At 36.8% G+C, this 19,085-nt stretch overlaps 1 protein-coding gene across 1 annotated transcript in view; it reads left to right on the forward strand.

The window, feature by feature from the left end:
* Nucleotides 1-4,247: 4,247 nt before the first annotated feature.
* LOC145215641 (uncharacterized) overlaps nucleotides 4,248-19,085 on the forward strand; it is a 36,729-nt gene continuing 21,891 nt past the window's right edge. The window contains exons 1-10 of the mRNA XM_080084372.1: nucleotides 4,248-4,400; nucleotides 4,809-4,885; nucleotides 4,952-5,009; nucleotides 6,927-6,986; nucleotides 7,794-7,872; nucleotides 9,371-9,376; nucleotides 9,801-9,830; nucleotides 10,011-10,218; nucleotides 10,729-10,829; nucleotides 11,234-11,343. Of these exons, the coding sequence (XP_079940498.1) occupies nucleotides 4,318-4,400; nucleotides 4,809-4,885; nucleotides 4,952-5,009; nucleotides 6,927-6,986; nucleotides 7,794-7,872; nucleotides 9,371-9,376; nucleotides 9,801-9,830; nucleotides 10,011-10,218; nucleotides 10,729-10,829; nucleotides 11,234-11,343 (812 nt within the window). The 5' untranslated portion in view covers nucleotides 4,248-4,317. The remainder of the gene's footprint in view (nucleotides 4,401-4,808; nucleotides 4,886-4,951; nucleotides 5,010-6,926; nucleotides 6,987-7,793; nucleotides 7,873-9,370; nucleotides 9,377-9,800; nucleotides 9,831-10,010; nucleotides 10,219-10,728; nucleotides 10,830-11,233; nucleotides 11,344-19,085) is intronic.

Raw genomic sequence — 19,085 nt, forward strand, 5'->3', positions numbered from 1 at the left:
TTAAGATTTTCAAACTGATTGTAAGAAATCATTGTGTAGTTTGTGTTTGTGCTACAATTTTTTTGCAAACTACACGTTAAGCTTTTCTCCAGATGACCGACAGGTACAAGTACTAAAACAGGCAAGATATTATCTAAGTGAAAAAAACAACACTATTAAGATGCTTTGAAACCTGAAACTAACATGTTTGCATCTGGTAAAACTAAACACTATTTACTGCTAACCCGCTAATCTTTTACCGTTGTATATGGCTTGGGTCGTTCAATTAGAAACATGGTTACATAATGCAGTAAATATAGCCAGTAAACTTGATGCGGGGTGTGATTGCCATAAAATTTATGATACAAATCACGATTCAATTGCAAGACACCATGAAAGGGCGTTTTAACTCGTCGAAGCTATAAGTCATTTATATGTTGATGAACCGGAGGTCCTAATTAAGTTTGACAACGCAAGCCTGTATATCAACGCTTTTAATCAGCGATGACCAACAACAACTAATTATCACAAAATGTAATAGTTCACGCGATGTAGGGTATAGGGCAGTGGTTTCCCCCCTGGGAGGGGGGCCACGAGCTGCATTTCGGGGGGCCACGGGTGTAGATTCAGCAGAAACACTTAATTTGCATATTCATACTAACATACGAAAATTTTGTTTGAAAGGGTATACAAGAACAAAAATGACTGTTTATTTAAATACGTTGTGATTGTGAAAAAACGTGCACTTCATGGGCCTGTACAGCTTAATACACCGCTGGTGACGTAAGCGACGTTGTAAAGCTGAAACTTGGGTGTAATAGGGAATGTTTGTGACGTCATAATGCACCCGAGAGTGCTCGGCCGAGCACCGGGCATTAACGTAAGATGATCGGTGCTCGACCAAACAGAACAGTTGCAGTTTTGGCACATCCCTAGTGAGAACCACTGGTATAGGGCAATCTTTGCTAGAAAACGTGTTTCTGTAAGGACATGATGGTCCTGTACGCCCGAGATTTCGTCGGAAACTGCCATGTTCTGCAGACTGGTCTAGTACACTGAGATTTAGAAATATTTGTTTGGCCGTTAAACACAATGTCGTCCTTTGCGGCAAGCATTCAACACCACTCGATCGACATTTTTGTGTTTGAATTTAGCACCAGTCTAAAAATTTAAGTTTAAGCTTATTTTGCAAACCTTTGTATATTGAACCTCGAGTAAATAAGTAAGCGGTTCTGAAGCTTTTTGGCATCAGTACCCTTTCATGACATTTCTTGGTAAACTTTGTCTCAAAACATTGATGAAAAAAAGTAAATATTTTAGTGATTGATTGAGAAGAAAGTTTTTAGACACTTTGTCTATTCGGTGGCGTATTTGTGCAAGCGTTATAAGAAAAATATCAGTTAATAAACCAAAACTAAAACTTTACTTTTTACCAACGACTATAAAACCTTGTTTTGACACTGTATCTCGCACTCCATAAACTGTGCTTGGTGTTCCCACAGGAAATACACCTACCTCAGGTTAAGAAACTCCAATGAAAGGTGTAATTCAGGCCTTTACATACCCACCGGAGATTATAACTTTTTGCAATGTCAAGACCATGCTTAAAATAAAATGCTGTAGGCTGTGATTACATCAAAATTTACAGTGTTGCCTATTTGTACATAACTAACCTTGTTGTCTTTACAAAAAGTGCAAACAAAAACTTGTAGCTCAACGAAAAAAACACTTTTTTAATTGAATATAGCACTTGCTATCACCCTACTTTCTGTTCACAGGTAATGAACAGTCGTGCTAATCGAAATGTGGGATGGTGTTGATGTGGAAGCATAACCTTAACGAGTTGTATGAGATAAATAGCCTCCACCCACCTGTGGTGCTTTACTGACAAAACACCCAGGGTATTTCCCTTCACGTGAAAGCAGGTTTTAGCGGTGTCGCAATTCTTTTGTTTCGGTTGCCTAAGCCCTGAGTGTGCTATTCGCGTAGCGCTTACGTCATTTAAGCAAGAAAAAATGCATTGTATCCCTTTCGTTTTTTAATTTGTTATTTAATCTTTTTAAAAATATGCAAATTAATTATTTTGGCTTATGATATTCCTGTAAAATATATTACTAAACAAGTTTGTGGCACATCTAAATTTGTTTGCAATTTTGGAAAGCTTTCTGCCAGATGGTACACCGAATCGTCTCAGCATAGGTTCGGTTCACAACCGAACAATCAGCACGACTTTTTTTAATTAGCACGAAGAAAATTTATTTTTTTGACTTCCACATACACTCCGGGTCCGAAAAAAAATTACCCCGACTCCACTGCGGATCCTTATGAATATCGCAAAATCAGACTCCGACTTCTGATAATACTCAGGTGTAACAGACAAATGTTGTTTTAACAAAGCGATAATGAAAGCAAAATGAACTTCGGATTCGGCTCTTGCTCAGGCAGATCTCATTAAACGTAAACTCCGGCTCCGATTTGACTCGGCAAATAGTGGCAAAATCCGGCTGCGACACTCCGGCTCATATTACATCTCTGAATGGTACAGCTACTAATGCACGACTCACAGTAAACAAGTTTACTGAATATCGTTAGCTGACGCAAAGAGCATTCGCAAACATATAAAATGCGATTAAAAAAATGCTGACGGTTAGGGCTATTAGAGTTGGGCTGAGGCTTCGTAGTTATAATAGTAACAAAATCAACCAGAAAACCTAGTTTGTTAAGTTAAATTTAGTCCCTAACTTTATCCCAGCCTGCATTTTTATTTTTTTTGTTTCAATTATTTATTCCTTACAGTTTACACTACCGTATTCAACGTCATTTAATGTGAATTTTACTCCATTAAACAAATCACAATAACCCCAAAGTGTAGTATCTAATGATAAGCATTAATATGTGTGTCCTTTCTTTCGGCGCTTGAAACTATCCGATAGGGTTTCTTTTCCTGGTGTCAACCCCATCCTGATTCCCTAACACGGTGGTTAGTTTGTAGGGCCCCCTCGACTAGTCCAAACAACGTTCCTAGTATAATATACCGGTAAGTTGGTGTACCTAATAGTGCATAATTTTGCCACAACTATTAGAGTGGATAAGATGCAATTAGCCTTTATCTGTGAATCTGTGCGACGAAGTGGCTCGGCTGCATTGAACGCCGGTATATTTTAGTGTGGTTGCCTGTGCATGTCTATTTTACTGATCGCGAACTATTTTTGTAACAGTGCTTAATATCAACCTTTGATGATTTTTTCTGTGTCGCTTTCTTTGCAGAAAACCGCGTTTATTGCGCGCGTCGTTCAACCTTTGGTCCGAAATCTGCTCCGACTGGCAGTTTATCCAGGCTCATAATACGGTGTAGCTGCAGCGCGTTTAACCATTTTCCACCAATCGTATCCTTCACTGTTTTGTGCTCCATAACTTATTAACGTTGCTCAGCTATTTCCGGCTTGGTGTTTGTTGTTGTGCTTTTGTGTCGCTATATTCACCAAGCGAAATAAATTCATCTCATCTCTCTCACTCTTAATTTAAATAACCGCGCCCTTTACGTCATCTAACGGTATTTAGCAAACTTTTGTATTGTGAGTTCTAGCTCTACCTACCAAAAGTGAGAACTTAAATCACAAAAAGAGAACAGGTTTTCAGCTTAAGGAACTAAATTAAAGGTTAGGAATATAAACTAATTTTTTAAATTAGTTTTATTGGTACATGCTTGTTTTTTCTCGCACGCGGCGCTAGTAAGTCATTGAAAACACTCGGTGTGCAGTGAACCGTGTCGATGTTAACAGGCCAACCAAATTAAAGGTTTGTTTGCGCGTCGGTCGTTAAACCTTTTAGTGTGTAAAATTGCATGATTTTCTCTCTCTGAGGTCTGAATTTGATTGCGTGTAGTTCATTCGGATTTACTTCCTTGTTTAAGCAAACATTGTACAGGATGTAAATAAAGAGTGGTTGTATTTGTTTTATATTTTATTTAATTGTTTAACGCAATCCACATAACGCCCGTTTTTATTTTAATGTTATCGTTTGCTTGATAATATGAAATATGTGGGTAAAGAATTTTATAAACAATTTGCAGAAGCTTTTCAAAATAATTAATTTTAAAATCACAAAAATAACTTATCAAATGTTTTTGCATTCTGTTTTATACTATTGACATAAACATAACGACTACACTTATGCCAAATCTCAGAGAGCGTTTGTTATGATCTTTTAACTTGTTAAATAAGTAAGTAACTAATCAGAATTGGATTCGTGTTTTCTATCTTGAATTTTTTTACTTGTATGTTAAAGTTTTAGTTGAAATAATTATCCAATGATAGTGAAAAAACAAAAAGTGAAGCAATGTCAGATGATCTCTTGAAAGACCCTTTACCTGAACCATGGACATTTGGAGTTACCCAAGATGGACGAGTTTTCTTCATAAAGTAATTTTTATACATTTAATTTGACCTAAAAATGAATAAGTGAAATATTAGTTCTTGTTGTGTATGTCAAAAATTGTGAAGAAATGTTTGTTTAGTGAAAATATGTTCGTGCAGAATTTTAGGATGTAGTTGGAAACACAACGACCTGTGTATTGTTTCCTGTATTGCACTGAAGGTGTTACTGAGTATTTGGTATCACAAAAACGTTAATTTAATGACTGTATGATTCTTTTGATCATCACATTTATCAGTTTTTGCGGACACCTGACATCATTAAACACAAAAATCAAAAAGTACTGCATCTGGTTAAAAAACTAATAAAAATTGTCATATGATCCTTTGGTGTTGTAAGCTAGACAATGCTTCACTTACACAATGTCAACAACACTGTTTATTGTCTAATTTTAGTGATGAAGAACAAACAACTACATGGCTGCATCCTGACACTGGACAACCTGCAATGACTGGTTTTCAAAGAACTTTAGGTGGGCATTTTTAACAGATTACAAATTTGTGCTTTATAGCAAAAAGATAAATCATTTTGTTTGCAGATTTGCCAAGTGGTTGGGAAAGAGGATTTGCACCAGATGGACCAATGTACTTCATAAAGTATGTCAATACCTTTTTTGGTTTGTCATAACTCACAATTAAATGTTTAGGATTTAATGACAAGAATTGTTAAACTTTTGGTAAAATGCAACATTAATTAAATAGTGGTCTGTGTGATGATTCAACAGCTGTATGTTACATCTACCTGCTTTGGTCAGTGCTTGTTTGTGGCTCACTTTTGGATTATACAGGGTATACATTGATAAAAAACAAAGCAGTTTTAACAATATGAACTAGTTTGTTTTATTCTCTGTGATAACACGAAAGTATGTACTTACTATGGTGGATATGTTTTTATCTGATATTCATGGTGTAATGTGCAGCGTAAGGCAGTATGCGACAGGTCATCAAACGCTCATATATTTGAAGTCTTGGGTGTAACAATGTTTGCTCCGTATGTTTGCTGTGTGCCGCGAGGCAAATCTTGCCCTACTACTCTTTCCAAATTAAGTCACCAACAGTGTTTGGCGCCAAAAGTGCAAGCTTGTTGGGAATGTACAGTTGCTGCATGGCCACAAGTTCAATTTTTTAGACTTTTTTCAGCAAAGGATTTTCACTGTTGTCAGGCTTAAACTTTCTTAACATAAGCATGACATTAAATTTACAAATCATAAATTTCTGATTTGTGTGCAAGGTTTGTATGTGTACATAAAAAATAGTGACAACATGTTGTTATGAGGGTTTGAAATATATATGTAAAAACTTTGTGTAAGGCATGTACCTTGCATATCTATACACGTTTATGTTGTGTTTGTAAACATTTCAACATGGTCTAATGTTCATGCCCCAGGCTAGACCTGTTATTGTGATTTAAGCGACTCCCAACTTGGGAGAAAAATTGGTCTTTCGAATTGCTTAAGGGTCTGCATACTTTATCTCAAAATAACTGGATGCTACAACAAATATGGATGTAGTTTTTTTGTTTTCTTGTATGCAATTAAAACAGCGTAGCTATTATAATATGTTACACATGTTTAGGACTGAGGTATTTTTTTACACATACACCCCTAATTTTTGTTGCAAATATTACTTATTTCAATAAATAGCGTTTAAAAAATACATATTGTTTTCAGAAACTAAAAGAACTTGCTTCTGATGGTTTAATGTGTAGTGGTGCGTTACACTTTGTGCATATCAGCTTGTTAAGTTGTCAAATATTTTTTCAGTAACAATAGAATCTCTAAAAGTGTGTTGAATTCTTGTCAAAAAGATTTCTAATTATGCCGGAAAAACTTAACGTAGTTATATATTTTGATTTTACACATCAAATCTTTTTTAATTCAGCCCATGTTTGTGCGTACATTTTTTGTGCTTTTGAATCTCAATTAAAGGGAAGGCATCATTTTTCACTAGGTATGTGGACAAGCTAAAGACACTTTAAAAGTAGGGTAATCGTTCTGTGTAGTAAAGTTACACCCTTTTGTGCTACTGAATGCCATTCCTTTACTTTTATTGGACTAGGATTTCAAATGCTTATTCAAGATTATTTGTGCTGGGTCGTTGTAGTACAAAGGCCTCAGTGTTTTGTTTGTCCAAAACGGCTCTTTGTCATGTCATTCAGTTCAAGCTAACTGCCTTCCCATTCAACATAGCTGTGCTGTTAAACTGTTCCGAACTTTGACATTTGTCCAATGCAAAATTAATTCTACTTTGAGGAAATTTATTGCATTGTCTATTGGTTTTGGTGGTTTGTTGCTCCAATGTTACTCTCACTGCCTATGAATAGCAAATGTCTCTCAGCAACATTTAAGTGGTTGATTGTTACCAACTTGACCGAAACAACACAACGTGATATGACTGCTTTAGCAGGCAATATTAAAGTTTTATGTTTGTTAAAAAAAAGTTTGTTTACATTATAGAATCAGGACTGTTATCACATAACTTTACCTATTTTTTCAATATATTTGTTGTTTGCAGTCACAACGAAAGGACAACCACCTTTAATCACCCAAATGAAGTAGAAAATGCTGCAGTGGAGTAAGTGTGGAGATTGTTATAGTATTTTAGTGGACAGTATTTTCATATCATGCAAGGTTTTTGACATATCAGACATTATACACATTTAACATCGTATTTATAATGACACTTGAGTAATTGTTGTGATTTCAAATTCCCATGCCACTTGGCAAACATAATCCTATGAGGCAATCAAAAAGCTCTATGATAGTTAAATGTTTAATTTTTGTGTACATACATGACTCAGTTAAGCTGCTGATTTGATGTGCCTTGAAGTCACTTGTAGTATTTCCATAGAAAAACTAATTGAACACACATTGTATATTGATCTACTGATTTTTTTCACAAAATATGTTCATCTGGCATGAAATTTGAAATTGTCATGTGGAAATATAGTTACATTTTTTGAAGTGAACGCAATGTTAAACATTTAATGTACTATGGCTAGAAAAGCCAGGACCATAAAAACCGAGAGTTTTATACACTGTCGCTGTTTTGTTGTGTCTACAGTACACATGTGGTTGGACCACAAGCGATCTTGTTAGTCAAGTTGGCACAAGTGTTGTTACATACTTTCTTGACTGGGCTCGATTTGAGGGCCCTGTATCAGCACTTAAATTTGCAGCTAAAACAACATTAGCTCTCACCTCATCTGACTTTCTTGTGTTTTAACCTTTTTGTCATTTTCAAAAATAAAATATGAAGTATGCCCTACAGATTGATAACTGGATACATTTGTTTTTGGGTTTTGGTTAAAAAAATTCCTGTTAAATGTATTAATGTACAAACGTTTTCGATTGTCTATAAGAGTTGTTTTGTGTTTGTCAGAGACACTACGCTGAAGAAAAAGAAACGTAGACCTTCATTCACCGAAACTCTTACCAGACCAATTTTTAGAAGAAGCACTGTAAGTTAAATTTTTCCACTTTTTGTGTATAAAGTCTTAAGGTAGCCTTAGGTAGCAATTTTTTGATGTAAGACTTAATTTAGAACAGCATTAGTTTAAAGATCTAGCTTTAATTTTTCTTTTGCGTTGGAATTACAGTAGCTTATTATTATGTGTACATAATTTATAATATATATCCAAGATTTTGATTTTTTAACCAACTAATATTTTGCCCAGCAATGTATGTTATGTCCATATTCACTGGTTGCATTTTACATTTGTTTGAATTGGCAATGTAAATATGGCTTCCCGGAAGGGGACACATATTGTTTTTGTCTATATTTTTTTTTCTTTTTTTCTTTCTAACGCGGATTTGTTCCCACGTTTTGGTCAAGAAAGAATGGTTCAAACATTTTCAAATTTACACACATTACAGATATTGGTCTAAAGATGGTCCATGTAAATTTTGACCCAGTTTGATCCCTCGGTTCACCCACAGCCCCCCAAAACGTGAAATTTTTAAAACGGCTATACTTGCTAAAGTACTTCATTTAGGAGTTATATGCTTTGTTGTTTGGTGCAATATAAGTTATTTCAAAGAATTTTGTACCTTAAAAAAAGATTTACCCATTTTCACCCCTTAAACCCCAAAATATTCGTTTCTGTCTAACGCTTGTTTGTTAAATGCGTTTGGTCAAAAAAGAGTGCTTTAAATGTATTCAAATTTGCACAGGTGTTAGTTATTGTTCCGAATTTGATCCTCCTGAAGTTTGACCCCAAATGACCCAGCGGTTCACCCACAGGCCCCCAAAACGAAAAAAGTTAAAAACGGCTGTACTGACCCAAGTACATAATCTGAGGGTTTCATGCTTTGTTGGTTGGTGCAATGTAAGCCATTCTAAAGAATTTTGTAACTTTTTATTGGATTCACCCATGTTTACCCCTTAAACCCCAAAATAATAAGTTTTAGGCCAGAAATACAAGCCCCAATGTGCTGAAATGTTAAACAGTTGTTTGCAGTAGGTTATTTGTTTAGTATTTAAAAAATTACCTTAATCGGCAAAATAGTTACTTTTACACTACAGTCCATAATATGTGTACACTGTCAGTCAGATAGAACTCTCAAATCTCAAGGTAGTAATTCAGTTGTTTACGATTAAGGCGGGTGAATACAGCGGGAGTGCTCACAATTCACTCGTTTACGATTAAGGTGGGTGAGTGCAGCGGGAGTGCTCAGCTTGACGTCCGGACGGACGTTTTACGAGACAGTCGTGTTGGTGATTACAAATCAGCTGTTTTCGTGCAGCCATGCTATGTCGTTTTATTAAGTTATCAAGCTCATTTTCAGTTTTGGAAAATTGTGTTTAAAAACTGACCTTGAATGACAATATCAAGGTCAAAGCATGAGATTAAATTGAAAGTATTTTTCCTGTTCTTATTTACTGTTTTTTTTGTAATTATATGACAATAATAATACAAAAAGAATACTGACAAAACTTTAAAGTAAAGTTGGGTTAAGGCAAAAGTTGGTTAAGTTTTTCCTTAAGAATCTAAAAATAACCAGGATGTTTGTTTACCATATATCCGCACAAACGCGCGTGTGGGGACCCATTCGTTTTTGCTTGCAAAAGCAATCATATGTGTAGATCAAATGATGTGTATAGTAAATTGGTAAATATCTAACAATGATTGTGCCCTATTTTTACTGTTACCAAATCGCATATGCATATGTGTGGGGACCCATTAGATTATGCTTGCAGAAACAATTATGTTATAAAGTGCCAGGAAAAAGATAGGGACCCAATGCCAAATATATATCCATTATAAATATAGTAAATGGTATATGTGATACATCGTTAAATATGATGTAGTATATATAAACTGGCAATATATAGGAAAACCACTATTCTAGTTTACCACTTTGTTTCAACAACATCAAATTGTTTAAGAACCACAAAATGAAGGTAGAAAAACAAGAGGTATGTGATATATAAAGCTTTTAAAATAATCATATAAAGCAGTCTATTTACTTATGCATCTTCTTTGCACATAGCAACTATCAAGTTTGTGCCTCCTTAAGTTCTGTTGTTTTAGTTGTGTCTAACTTGAAACATATTTTTCCATCAATATACACAAAGAAAAAATGTGACCTTTTTCAGCCTAAAGAAAAAAGGCCCAGCTCAGCAAGACGGTCAAGCCAAAGTTTAAACAAAGCAATCAAAATGACAGTCGTTCGACGTGATCCCAAATCTGTGGTGACAAAAAGTGGTTGGTTGTACAAACAGGATAGCAGTGGCATGGGAGGAATGAAGATTTGGAGGAAGAGGTGGTTTGTGCTTTCCGACTTCTGTCTTTTCTACTACAAAGGTAATACAGTAGTCGCAAATATTTGTGGTTGTAAAAGTAAACCTTGATGGCTGATCAATAACTTAAAATAAATTCTTTCATATCGATATTCCTGCCTTATGTACCATTTAATACAGTGGTTCCCAACCAGGGGGGAATTCCCCACTAGGGGGGAATTTTGTGATTTGTATGGGGGAATGTGTGTCACAATATTAAACTCTTTCTGGTGGTCTGTCTTATTGCTGCATTTGTCATATACGAGCTAAGAAAAATAAGTTCTCATATAATCGGTTTAGGCTTATAATTGAGAGTTTAATTTCTGTACTAAAATTACATTAAAATGTTCATGTAAACGGTATTTTAGCAAACTAAATTTGTAGGGGGGAATTAGATTTGAATATGGACTAAAAGGGTGCACAGGACAAAAAAGGTTGGGAACCACTGATTTAATAGATTCTGTAAGTTTTAACTAAAAATACAATATGTGCAAAAAAACTATTTCTATATAATGTGAGTTTCCTGTTTACCCAGATTCCAAGGAGGAGGAAGTATTGGGCAGCATTGTACTTCCCAGCTATGATATTTCAACTGCTACACCAAGCGACAAAATCAACAGAAAATACACGTTTAAAGTGAGTTTACCACATGTGGCAGTAGAGAGCTAAGTGAATGCAATCGGACATCTTGTAAAGATTTGTTTTACGGTTGTGATTACGTCTGTTTAAAACCCAAGAACCTTTACAAACAAACTTATTGGGGAAGTTGTAGTTTATCAAGCAGAAGACAGCTAATGATTTCTAAAACTTGTTTTTGTTTTTAAAGTTTTGCTTCACTTTTATCTAAAAGTAAGATTTTAGCCAACAGCATACAGTACAAAATACATTGTTTTATGAATCTTTAGTTTGTACAACTACGGTTCGGCCACATTCCTTGTAATTTTTGGTTTATATACTCGTAATTTATTCTAGCCGTACGGTTGCGATTAAAAAGCGCTTTGAAACGTTAAATAAAATATTGGTAACCATTTTTTCACCAGATAGAGCACCAAGGCATGAGAACTTACTACATCAGCGCCGAATCCTACAAAGATATGGCGGAGTGGGTTTCACTGCTTTCCAACACCTGCCTCGCTCAATCAAGTCCAAGGTAGGAATAATTTACAGTGTGCTAGACCCCGCGGTACTAAAGTTACCGAGTTCTTGTTTAAGAAAGGTGCTAGTGTGATCAAATTATGACCGCCATCCAAAACATTTGTTACAAACTGTTGGAAATTGGAAAACTTTTTCTGTTATGTTTCCTACAATAGTGTTTTGGATGTCTTTGCGCTGTTACAGTAAATCTTTTGTAAGTTTTTAAAGGAAACATAGTACAAAAGAAATCATACAGTTAACATTGCACCAAAGACCTGCTTTGGTAATAAAGACCTGCTGGGCAGTGTTAAAAAATTGTCTTTGCTCATGAAAAACAGATACGTTTCCAACTTTGAAAATGTTTATTCTTATCGTAGAAAAAACACAGATGTTTTAAAAATGGGTTTTGTATCCAAACGTTATTTATGGAAGGTCATGGACCAGGTGTGTCGTTTGCTAGTTCCTCATTGCCTCGTTCAATCTTCATATTTTTCTACATCCACCTTTTAAGCGGTTTCAGTCAAATCAATTTGCGCTAACAGATGCATGTAATTGGTCACAGTGGTTGCAGTGAACGGCCGAAAGCCGCCTTTAAGCGTGTAATCGGGCGTGTTGGGTAAAACAAACTATTTTTCAGCTACCTTGTTAACACTGGTGATTTTCAGCCAACATCATTTCATGAAATTTCAGCCATTGTGATTTAATTTAGCTTTACCTCTCTAGAGCCTGTCATATTGACAACTCTAAAGCACTTGTTAGAAGTCTTTTGAAGACAATTTTTGACCGAAAACAATCAGTTGTTTATTTGGTTGACAGAACCACCTCCGAGGGTTACACAGTTTTTATACATCTTCCGTTTCAATTTGCTTTTGGATATGACATTGTCATAGGTGGGCAAAATAGCCCTCGAAATAAATCACAAAAAATATTGGACCGTTCACCAAAAGCTATTCGTTCGACATACCAAAAACGTGTATTATTACATTCTGTGATTGTTTTTAGACATTTTGCCGTTGCTTTACGCTCGATTTTGCAACGTTTTCATTTTTACATTTTTTTTACACATTGCTCACCAGGTGTATTGCAACACTATCTTTAAACGTGAAACAATCTGGAGATCGTACGTTTCTCTTTTAACAATAACAACATACGAATATATGCTTGAAAGTTTAAATAACCTCGAGAGGCCGGTGGATTGGTTCTGAGGTTTTCAATAACCCGGAAACAGGCGCTTGGAACCAATGGAATGCGTTGTATCAGCTGTACAATCGATTTATAAAACTTGCAGTATTTGTAAAGCATACACTGCGGAATGGGGTACACGCTGTTTTTAATTGGTTGCAAAATTTCCAAAGAAGGTATGCGAAAAAACACAAACAAGGTTACACAAGCAAAACTTGGAGTAAAACGTTCATAGAAAAATATCTATTTTGATGGGAAATTAAAATAATTACTGTTTTGAGGAAATTGTGTTACTAAAAGGTTTTGGTAAATTGTAAAACAAGTCACAAATTTTCCCCAGATGCTTTTCACAGTGGATTTTTTTTTCTGACTCTTGGTGTTCTTCTGACTTATAATTACGGTAAAAATGTTTGTGTGTGACCCTTAATAATTGAAATTGGTCATAAGTTACTTAATTGTGGGTAGTTATGCAGTACTTGTAGAGTTAACCATGATGCCTTACGTCTTTTGGTGATCTTTTGGTAATTTGGTGATGTGGAAAATGCGCATATTTTCTTCTTGTTGTCTTTGTTACTCCATGCGTTTTTTTTACGTCTGTAATTTGTTATTTTTGTGAAAGATTAGATCGTTGAGTATCGTTAGCGTGCATGTCAGACATCCAGTCTGTCGTTCCACGGGAATTAGCTCTTAATGATTCATTGATGCCCTGAAACGTTTTGCGCTTTTGTCACAGAATTTTACCCTAAAGACATTACCGTTTAATTAACTGATCCCGCCACTCCTATGCTACTGAAATACCAGGATCGGCTCGAGTACTGGTACCGACAAGTTTGCCTTACAGCTTCGGAGTAATACATTGCGTTTAGTAAGCGCGTTCCAACTGCTGCGACCCTCGATACAACTTGGAGTACCATCCACCAAATTCCGCCTTTCACTCTGTGTCGTAACAATGCCCGTCGTGATGTCACTAACGAGTTGATGCCAATGGCGGCTGTGGGGATGGTGGTCGACTGGAGTAGGAAGTGAAGATGTTTGTGACATCTCCTTAACCAGCGTAGAGTTGTCAATGTAGTGCTGATACCATTACTGAGTTTCATGTTGAAAGTTATAAATAGTCGCCACAAACTCAATGTAATACGCATTTTTATTTGAAAGTAAAGTTTGTTTAATTGAACAGTCAGTTATGTAGTTAGGTATCTTCTGTAATTTGGGCTTTTTGAAATTGTATGTTGTTTAGAGGTTTTTAGGGTCACATATCGTGGAACTGTCGCAATTGTTATGTGACTGCAATTTTTCCGTAAAAATTACACGCTTTTTGTTTGACGTTTAATCAGCTCAGTAGGATTAGTGTCAGCATTTCTATTTGGTATTTTTGCATGTTGCGATCGAAAAACAATAGAAAGTTACGACGTTACTTAGCCTAGCCCTTATTTTGGACAAGGGTTTAAAGACCCCTTCATTTTTATTCCATGTGATGAATATGGTTTTGAATACTACATTTAACTGTCCGTTGGTGTCCAGCCAGTTCAACCAATCTCCAATCAGTTTAGATATCACGAGCTTACCTTGAAGCATGTCTTCCAAAAACAAATAGAACTGATTTTATACTAAAGTGTATAATGCGCAAAAAACTACGCTTTTATGTAACATGTAGTGAAAACAATGGTTTCTAACCGGGGATTTTTGTTTTCACCGTCACCGCACTATGGACCGAAGGAACTGTTACATCGGGTTTAGTATGTGCGTATGTATAGTTAAGCTTCCTGTCACATCTAATGTCTTTGGGTGAAGAATAAAACGAAAATCGCAAATTCTGTTAATGTACCACCACAAACAAACTCAGCTTTTATTAACAAAGCCTGTCAGACCACCCGTTTCATATTGTTGTGTTTACAAGGTGGTGAAAGTTTCAGTGAAAGCTTTTCACAACCTATAAGGCAACTTTGTCATCAGTGCAACATTCCGCATCTAATTAAAATTCCGGCTACTGTATTTCTTCAGCAACTAGCAGTGACCGTAGCGTGCAAGTTGTCACTTATATATGTAACTCTGTGCATAATGCGTGGATACTGTTACACGGAAGATGCCCGTTGTTCGTAGGAGGGCGCTTTGTTTTCGAAAACAACTGTGATGGAGCGTAAACGACTGCATCGTCACACGCTATACCGGTGAGTCAGTTTTACTCCAAATGTCTTTTGTCGTGTTTTTTCCGGTGTGCCTGCCTTTTTTGCTTTTAGCTAGAAGGTGAAAAAAGAAGAAAAGCGACGGTCCATTTCGCTTCAAGAATATGAATTTGTATCATACGTTATAAGTTATTGTAGTTTGAACAGTCAGTTAACTTTAATTTTAATTTAAATGCGCTTGCTCTGCAGAGATGTACATAAATTCATAATTACGATCAGTCCTGAAGCGTTAATGCAGACCAGCGACCATGGCACACTTATGTATAAATCATACAACGCCTGACCTATTGAAGGCGTCATACCGAATTAGCCGGTCACCAAGCATTTCTATATGTCAAGGTACAAGCTTGCTTTGATTGAATTTGTTTAGATAACAACTTCGTATGGTGCAAACAAGCAAACACTTTTCACATTCAAAAAATATGGCGTTTTTTATGATTATTCGCTGCTGGACAAAGTTCTTTCAACGTTATTTGTAATCCTTTTCCAAAAATCACTCGATTGTAAGTTTATTATGGGTCCCCTTCCCTGAAGGGGACACATCTTGATTTCACTCTGTTTTTTTCTGTTTTTTTTTCTGTTTTTTTCTTTTTTCTGCCGAAGTTTGTCCATGCACTTTTGGCATGAAATGTTTGGTGAATTTGGATGAAACTTTCACAGGGGTGACACAGTCACTTGCATTTGAACACGTACATTTGAAGCTTTATAACACATCTTGATTATATTCCAAGACGTGAGCGATGAGTGTGCATGATTGTTTGCGCTCCTAACAGCTGTGTGTGTGCAAGCAAGGTCACAACCACCCGCTCCGGTTTCCAACCCATGTTCGGTATTGAAGTGAACCAAACACAAGTTTCTTAACCCCAGCTAAAAAGCGTGACAAAGCCCATGGAAACTTGAAAGCCGAGCCTTTATTGAATTTTGCTATCGGCCGTTTTCTCAACACCCTTGCAAATGCAAAACCTCTTTAGCTAATAATGAGAAGAGATGGGGATTCAGACCGCATTATTGGTACGTGCAGTTTTATTGTCATATGAGGCGTTAAATTTGATTTTTTGGTTACGGTCGGTGGAATTTTGTTTTGTTTTTTGGTAGTGATGCAAGGTCAGATTTTCAAGGCATGAAAACAATAAATACTGTTGTTTTATTTCAACAACTTATCTCACAATTGGCATGCCAAATATTGCAATGTTGCAGTAATAAAAGGTGTCGGTTAAACGCCACAAAGCTTTTGATCAAATTAGCGACTGCTGTGACTGCCGTAAAGTTGTTTAGCTTATAGCAAAAATCTCGGACTGACTCTTCGTTGCCTTATTTGTTGCGGTGCTTACCCTATACTGCTACTCGCTGTTCATCAAGTACCGCGCACGTCATCAACTCATCCACAAGATATCAGTCCTATTGTTTGTTTGCCCACCGGACGCAATCCCACAGTTTAAGCTTCGCGATTTCATCAAACCGAATCACCGAGGTCACGACCCCAAAGAAGCGGGGTCACGTGACAGGTCCGGTTTCGTGACGAGTCAGCTCTAGCGCTTCGCGATTGGGGAAAATACAAGCGCCCTTGTGTGCTTCGGTAGTAATCTGACCTCATCAGTCTTCAAGCTGGCGCAACGCCAAGTTCCACGGCCCCGGAAAATTGGCCATTTGTTTCAACAGGTTTGCTTATGCGTTGCTGGGTGCTCAGTTTTTGTTTTGAGGGCGCGCCTCGTGCACACGGATTGCTAAACATGTTGTCGATGTTTGCAAGTTTGTAATCGATTTTAATGGTGGTTGGCCATTTTTGTGTCCACTTTTTTAGCAAATATATTCGTTGGAAGTAAATCTCTAGGTCTATGACAACATAGTAAAACTTGCGTCATTCAAAAAGTTTCGTATTGTTTTATTTATTTAGTGACGTATTTTTACCCCATATTACGTTTCACCCCATAACCTTTTCAAGGAGGTTGACCATTTACTCAAGTATTCAACTGTCGATAACAAAACACCAATATTACGGTGGCCCCAAGTTCAAACCAATTAGGTTCACAGCCCGGTCGTACCTTCAAAAGGCCCATGATGCATTCACTGCATTTGCGTTCCCCCTTTCGGCCACAGGCTCTAGCCCACAACAAGGCATGCGCTTCATGTGCAACTTGCAAGTGCCGCTACCGTGCTTCCGTGTGTAACATCACACCGCGACTGCTCCAGTCATCATTCATTTGCCTGCAGTCCCCTGTAATCTACACATCTCGTCCCCGACTGCTTGAGGCGAAAGTTAATCGCATCTTCCCGTTGTTTACCTTCGCGCATGGCCTACTCTGTGCCTACGACGTCCGTCGCCCAACAATGCCCCCATTGTCCCCCCGACGACACTGACGTCAGCGTAAAGCGTTACGTCAGTCAGTTAAAATAGCAACTCTGCAACGTTTTAAGGGGCAATGCGATTAAATTCGATCAACTGATTGCCGACATAATTATCAATGTGATTTATAAGTTTGCAGTTTGGAAATTACCGATTTTGAACATTTTTTTTCAAAGTCGAATTTTTTTTATACATTTACGAAGTTAATTAGCTCTCGGCACTTCTGATGCAGTCGTATCTCGTTTGATAAATTTAAAGATACTGTGGTTTAAAAATTCTGCATTTTGTAAATCCAGTGCGGCAGTTTGCATCTTTTAAATTTGTAGCCAGTAGGTGTCGTCCCTCGTATCGCGTGCTTTGCAGACGGTTTCCCCTGGAGACGCAACCGACCGCGACGACTCACAGTAACTTTCGGGCAGGTAATCCTGTAGTCAGCAACATGGCGGCATGCTGAAGTGGCCGGCCACACGTATGAGGTCAATCCTGGACTACAACTTGAATCTGACTTGTCACAGCAAACTCAATTAATTGTAATCTTGTGCAGCCGACCTCCTGCGTCTTTTGCGGAAGACATACTCTATCTTTATTGTTTTAAGTTAAGCTATAGCTTTATGGTTGTATGTAACGCTGAGTGTAAAAGCATTTGGTGAAACCTGAACCTCCACTGCAACAGATAAATCAGCCTCATCTACATTTTAGGAAGAGAGTGTTCTATGTAGCGTTTTGAAACTTTATCATGAAAATTACATCCATATCGAAAATTTGTTTCATATTTAGTCTTCCCCGCCTTTTTTGATGTTGAGTAAGTAAACTATAATTTCATGCTGCGTTCGTCGTTTTTTTTCTCCTTTATTTTCTCAACTTGCAAGCTATTTTCACGATCGTAATCAATCACAGATCTACCACATTTTATACCTTTCTAGTTTCTATATCTTTTAAACCGGAGACGGATATCCGAACAGTAAAGTGAACAAAGTGATCTCCATGTTTGTTGTTGCATATCTCTTTTCCATTCCGCCGGATCAAATCTATAAATCTTTCTGCCAAATGCGCCACAATCTGCAGTTTTTAATTTGCCTGTGAAGTGAACTAGGACACGTATTAATTAAGATGTTTTGGCGCTGTTACTGAAAAGTTTCGATAAACTTTTCCATCGGTGCCTTTGAACCTTTCTTAAATTGCTTTACCGTGCTTCTTTATATATATACACCACTCGGCACAAAACATATTCTGCGGAATAAGACTTTGTCAGAACGTTTTGTGATGAATTATCACTGCTCTGATTGGTTTGTTATGCGGTTCAACAGTCATTACTAGGAGATAGGAACTTTTGTATCGGGTATCTGTGGCTTGCGGTGGATCATAGCTGGCATTTAAAGTGATTTGCGGCGGGAGCCCCACATGCCGATCTCGGCAAATTGTTTGAAGTCGCCTCTTGTACCATGAAAGACATTATTACGGTGTTTAGTGTTATCTGCCCGTTTTGTAACTGTTCAAAGTTCTGTATGACCAGTAGGCTTTTTGTTGATAATATGTTCAAAAGTAAAGTAACAAAGACTTGTAGTGGTGGACTTTGTAGCCGTGTTACAAATTAAAATAAAAACTTCTTTTGAGTTTTTAGACGGAAAAATATTTGTCAGTTTGGTTTTTGCGTTGTTTGGATTCTATTTGAATAAGGGAATAAGAATAAGGTGATTTGAATAAGGTTGGCAACTATAAAAAATAAAATAATTGTCATGTCTAAAACAACTCCAAAAAAGACTGGACAGCAAGCACAGTCCACCTGGATAAGCAAACTTGATGCTGTATTAAACCAAACAAAGGAAAACAGCGAAAAAATGAACGAAATGATGGAAGAGATTCAAATCATTAAAAAAAGTCAGCAATTTCTGTCTGAAAAATATGACTGTATTCTAAAAAAGGTAACAACAAATGAGGAGGAAATTAAAAAAGTAAAAACAGAACATGCTGCACTGAAGAAAGATATTGAAACAATGAAAAAACTACTAAATGAAAGCAAAAATGAACTAAATGCACTGGAACAATACG

Source organism: Phallusia mammillata, chromosome 2 (genome assembly GCF_965637545.1).
Source record: "Phallusia mammillata chromosome 2, kaPhaMamm4.hap1.1, whole genome shotgun sequence".
NCBI lineage: Eukaryota > Metazoa > Chordata > Ascidiacea > Phlebobranchia > Ascidiidae > Phallusia > Phallusia mammillata.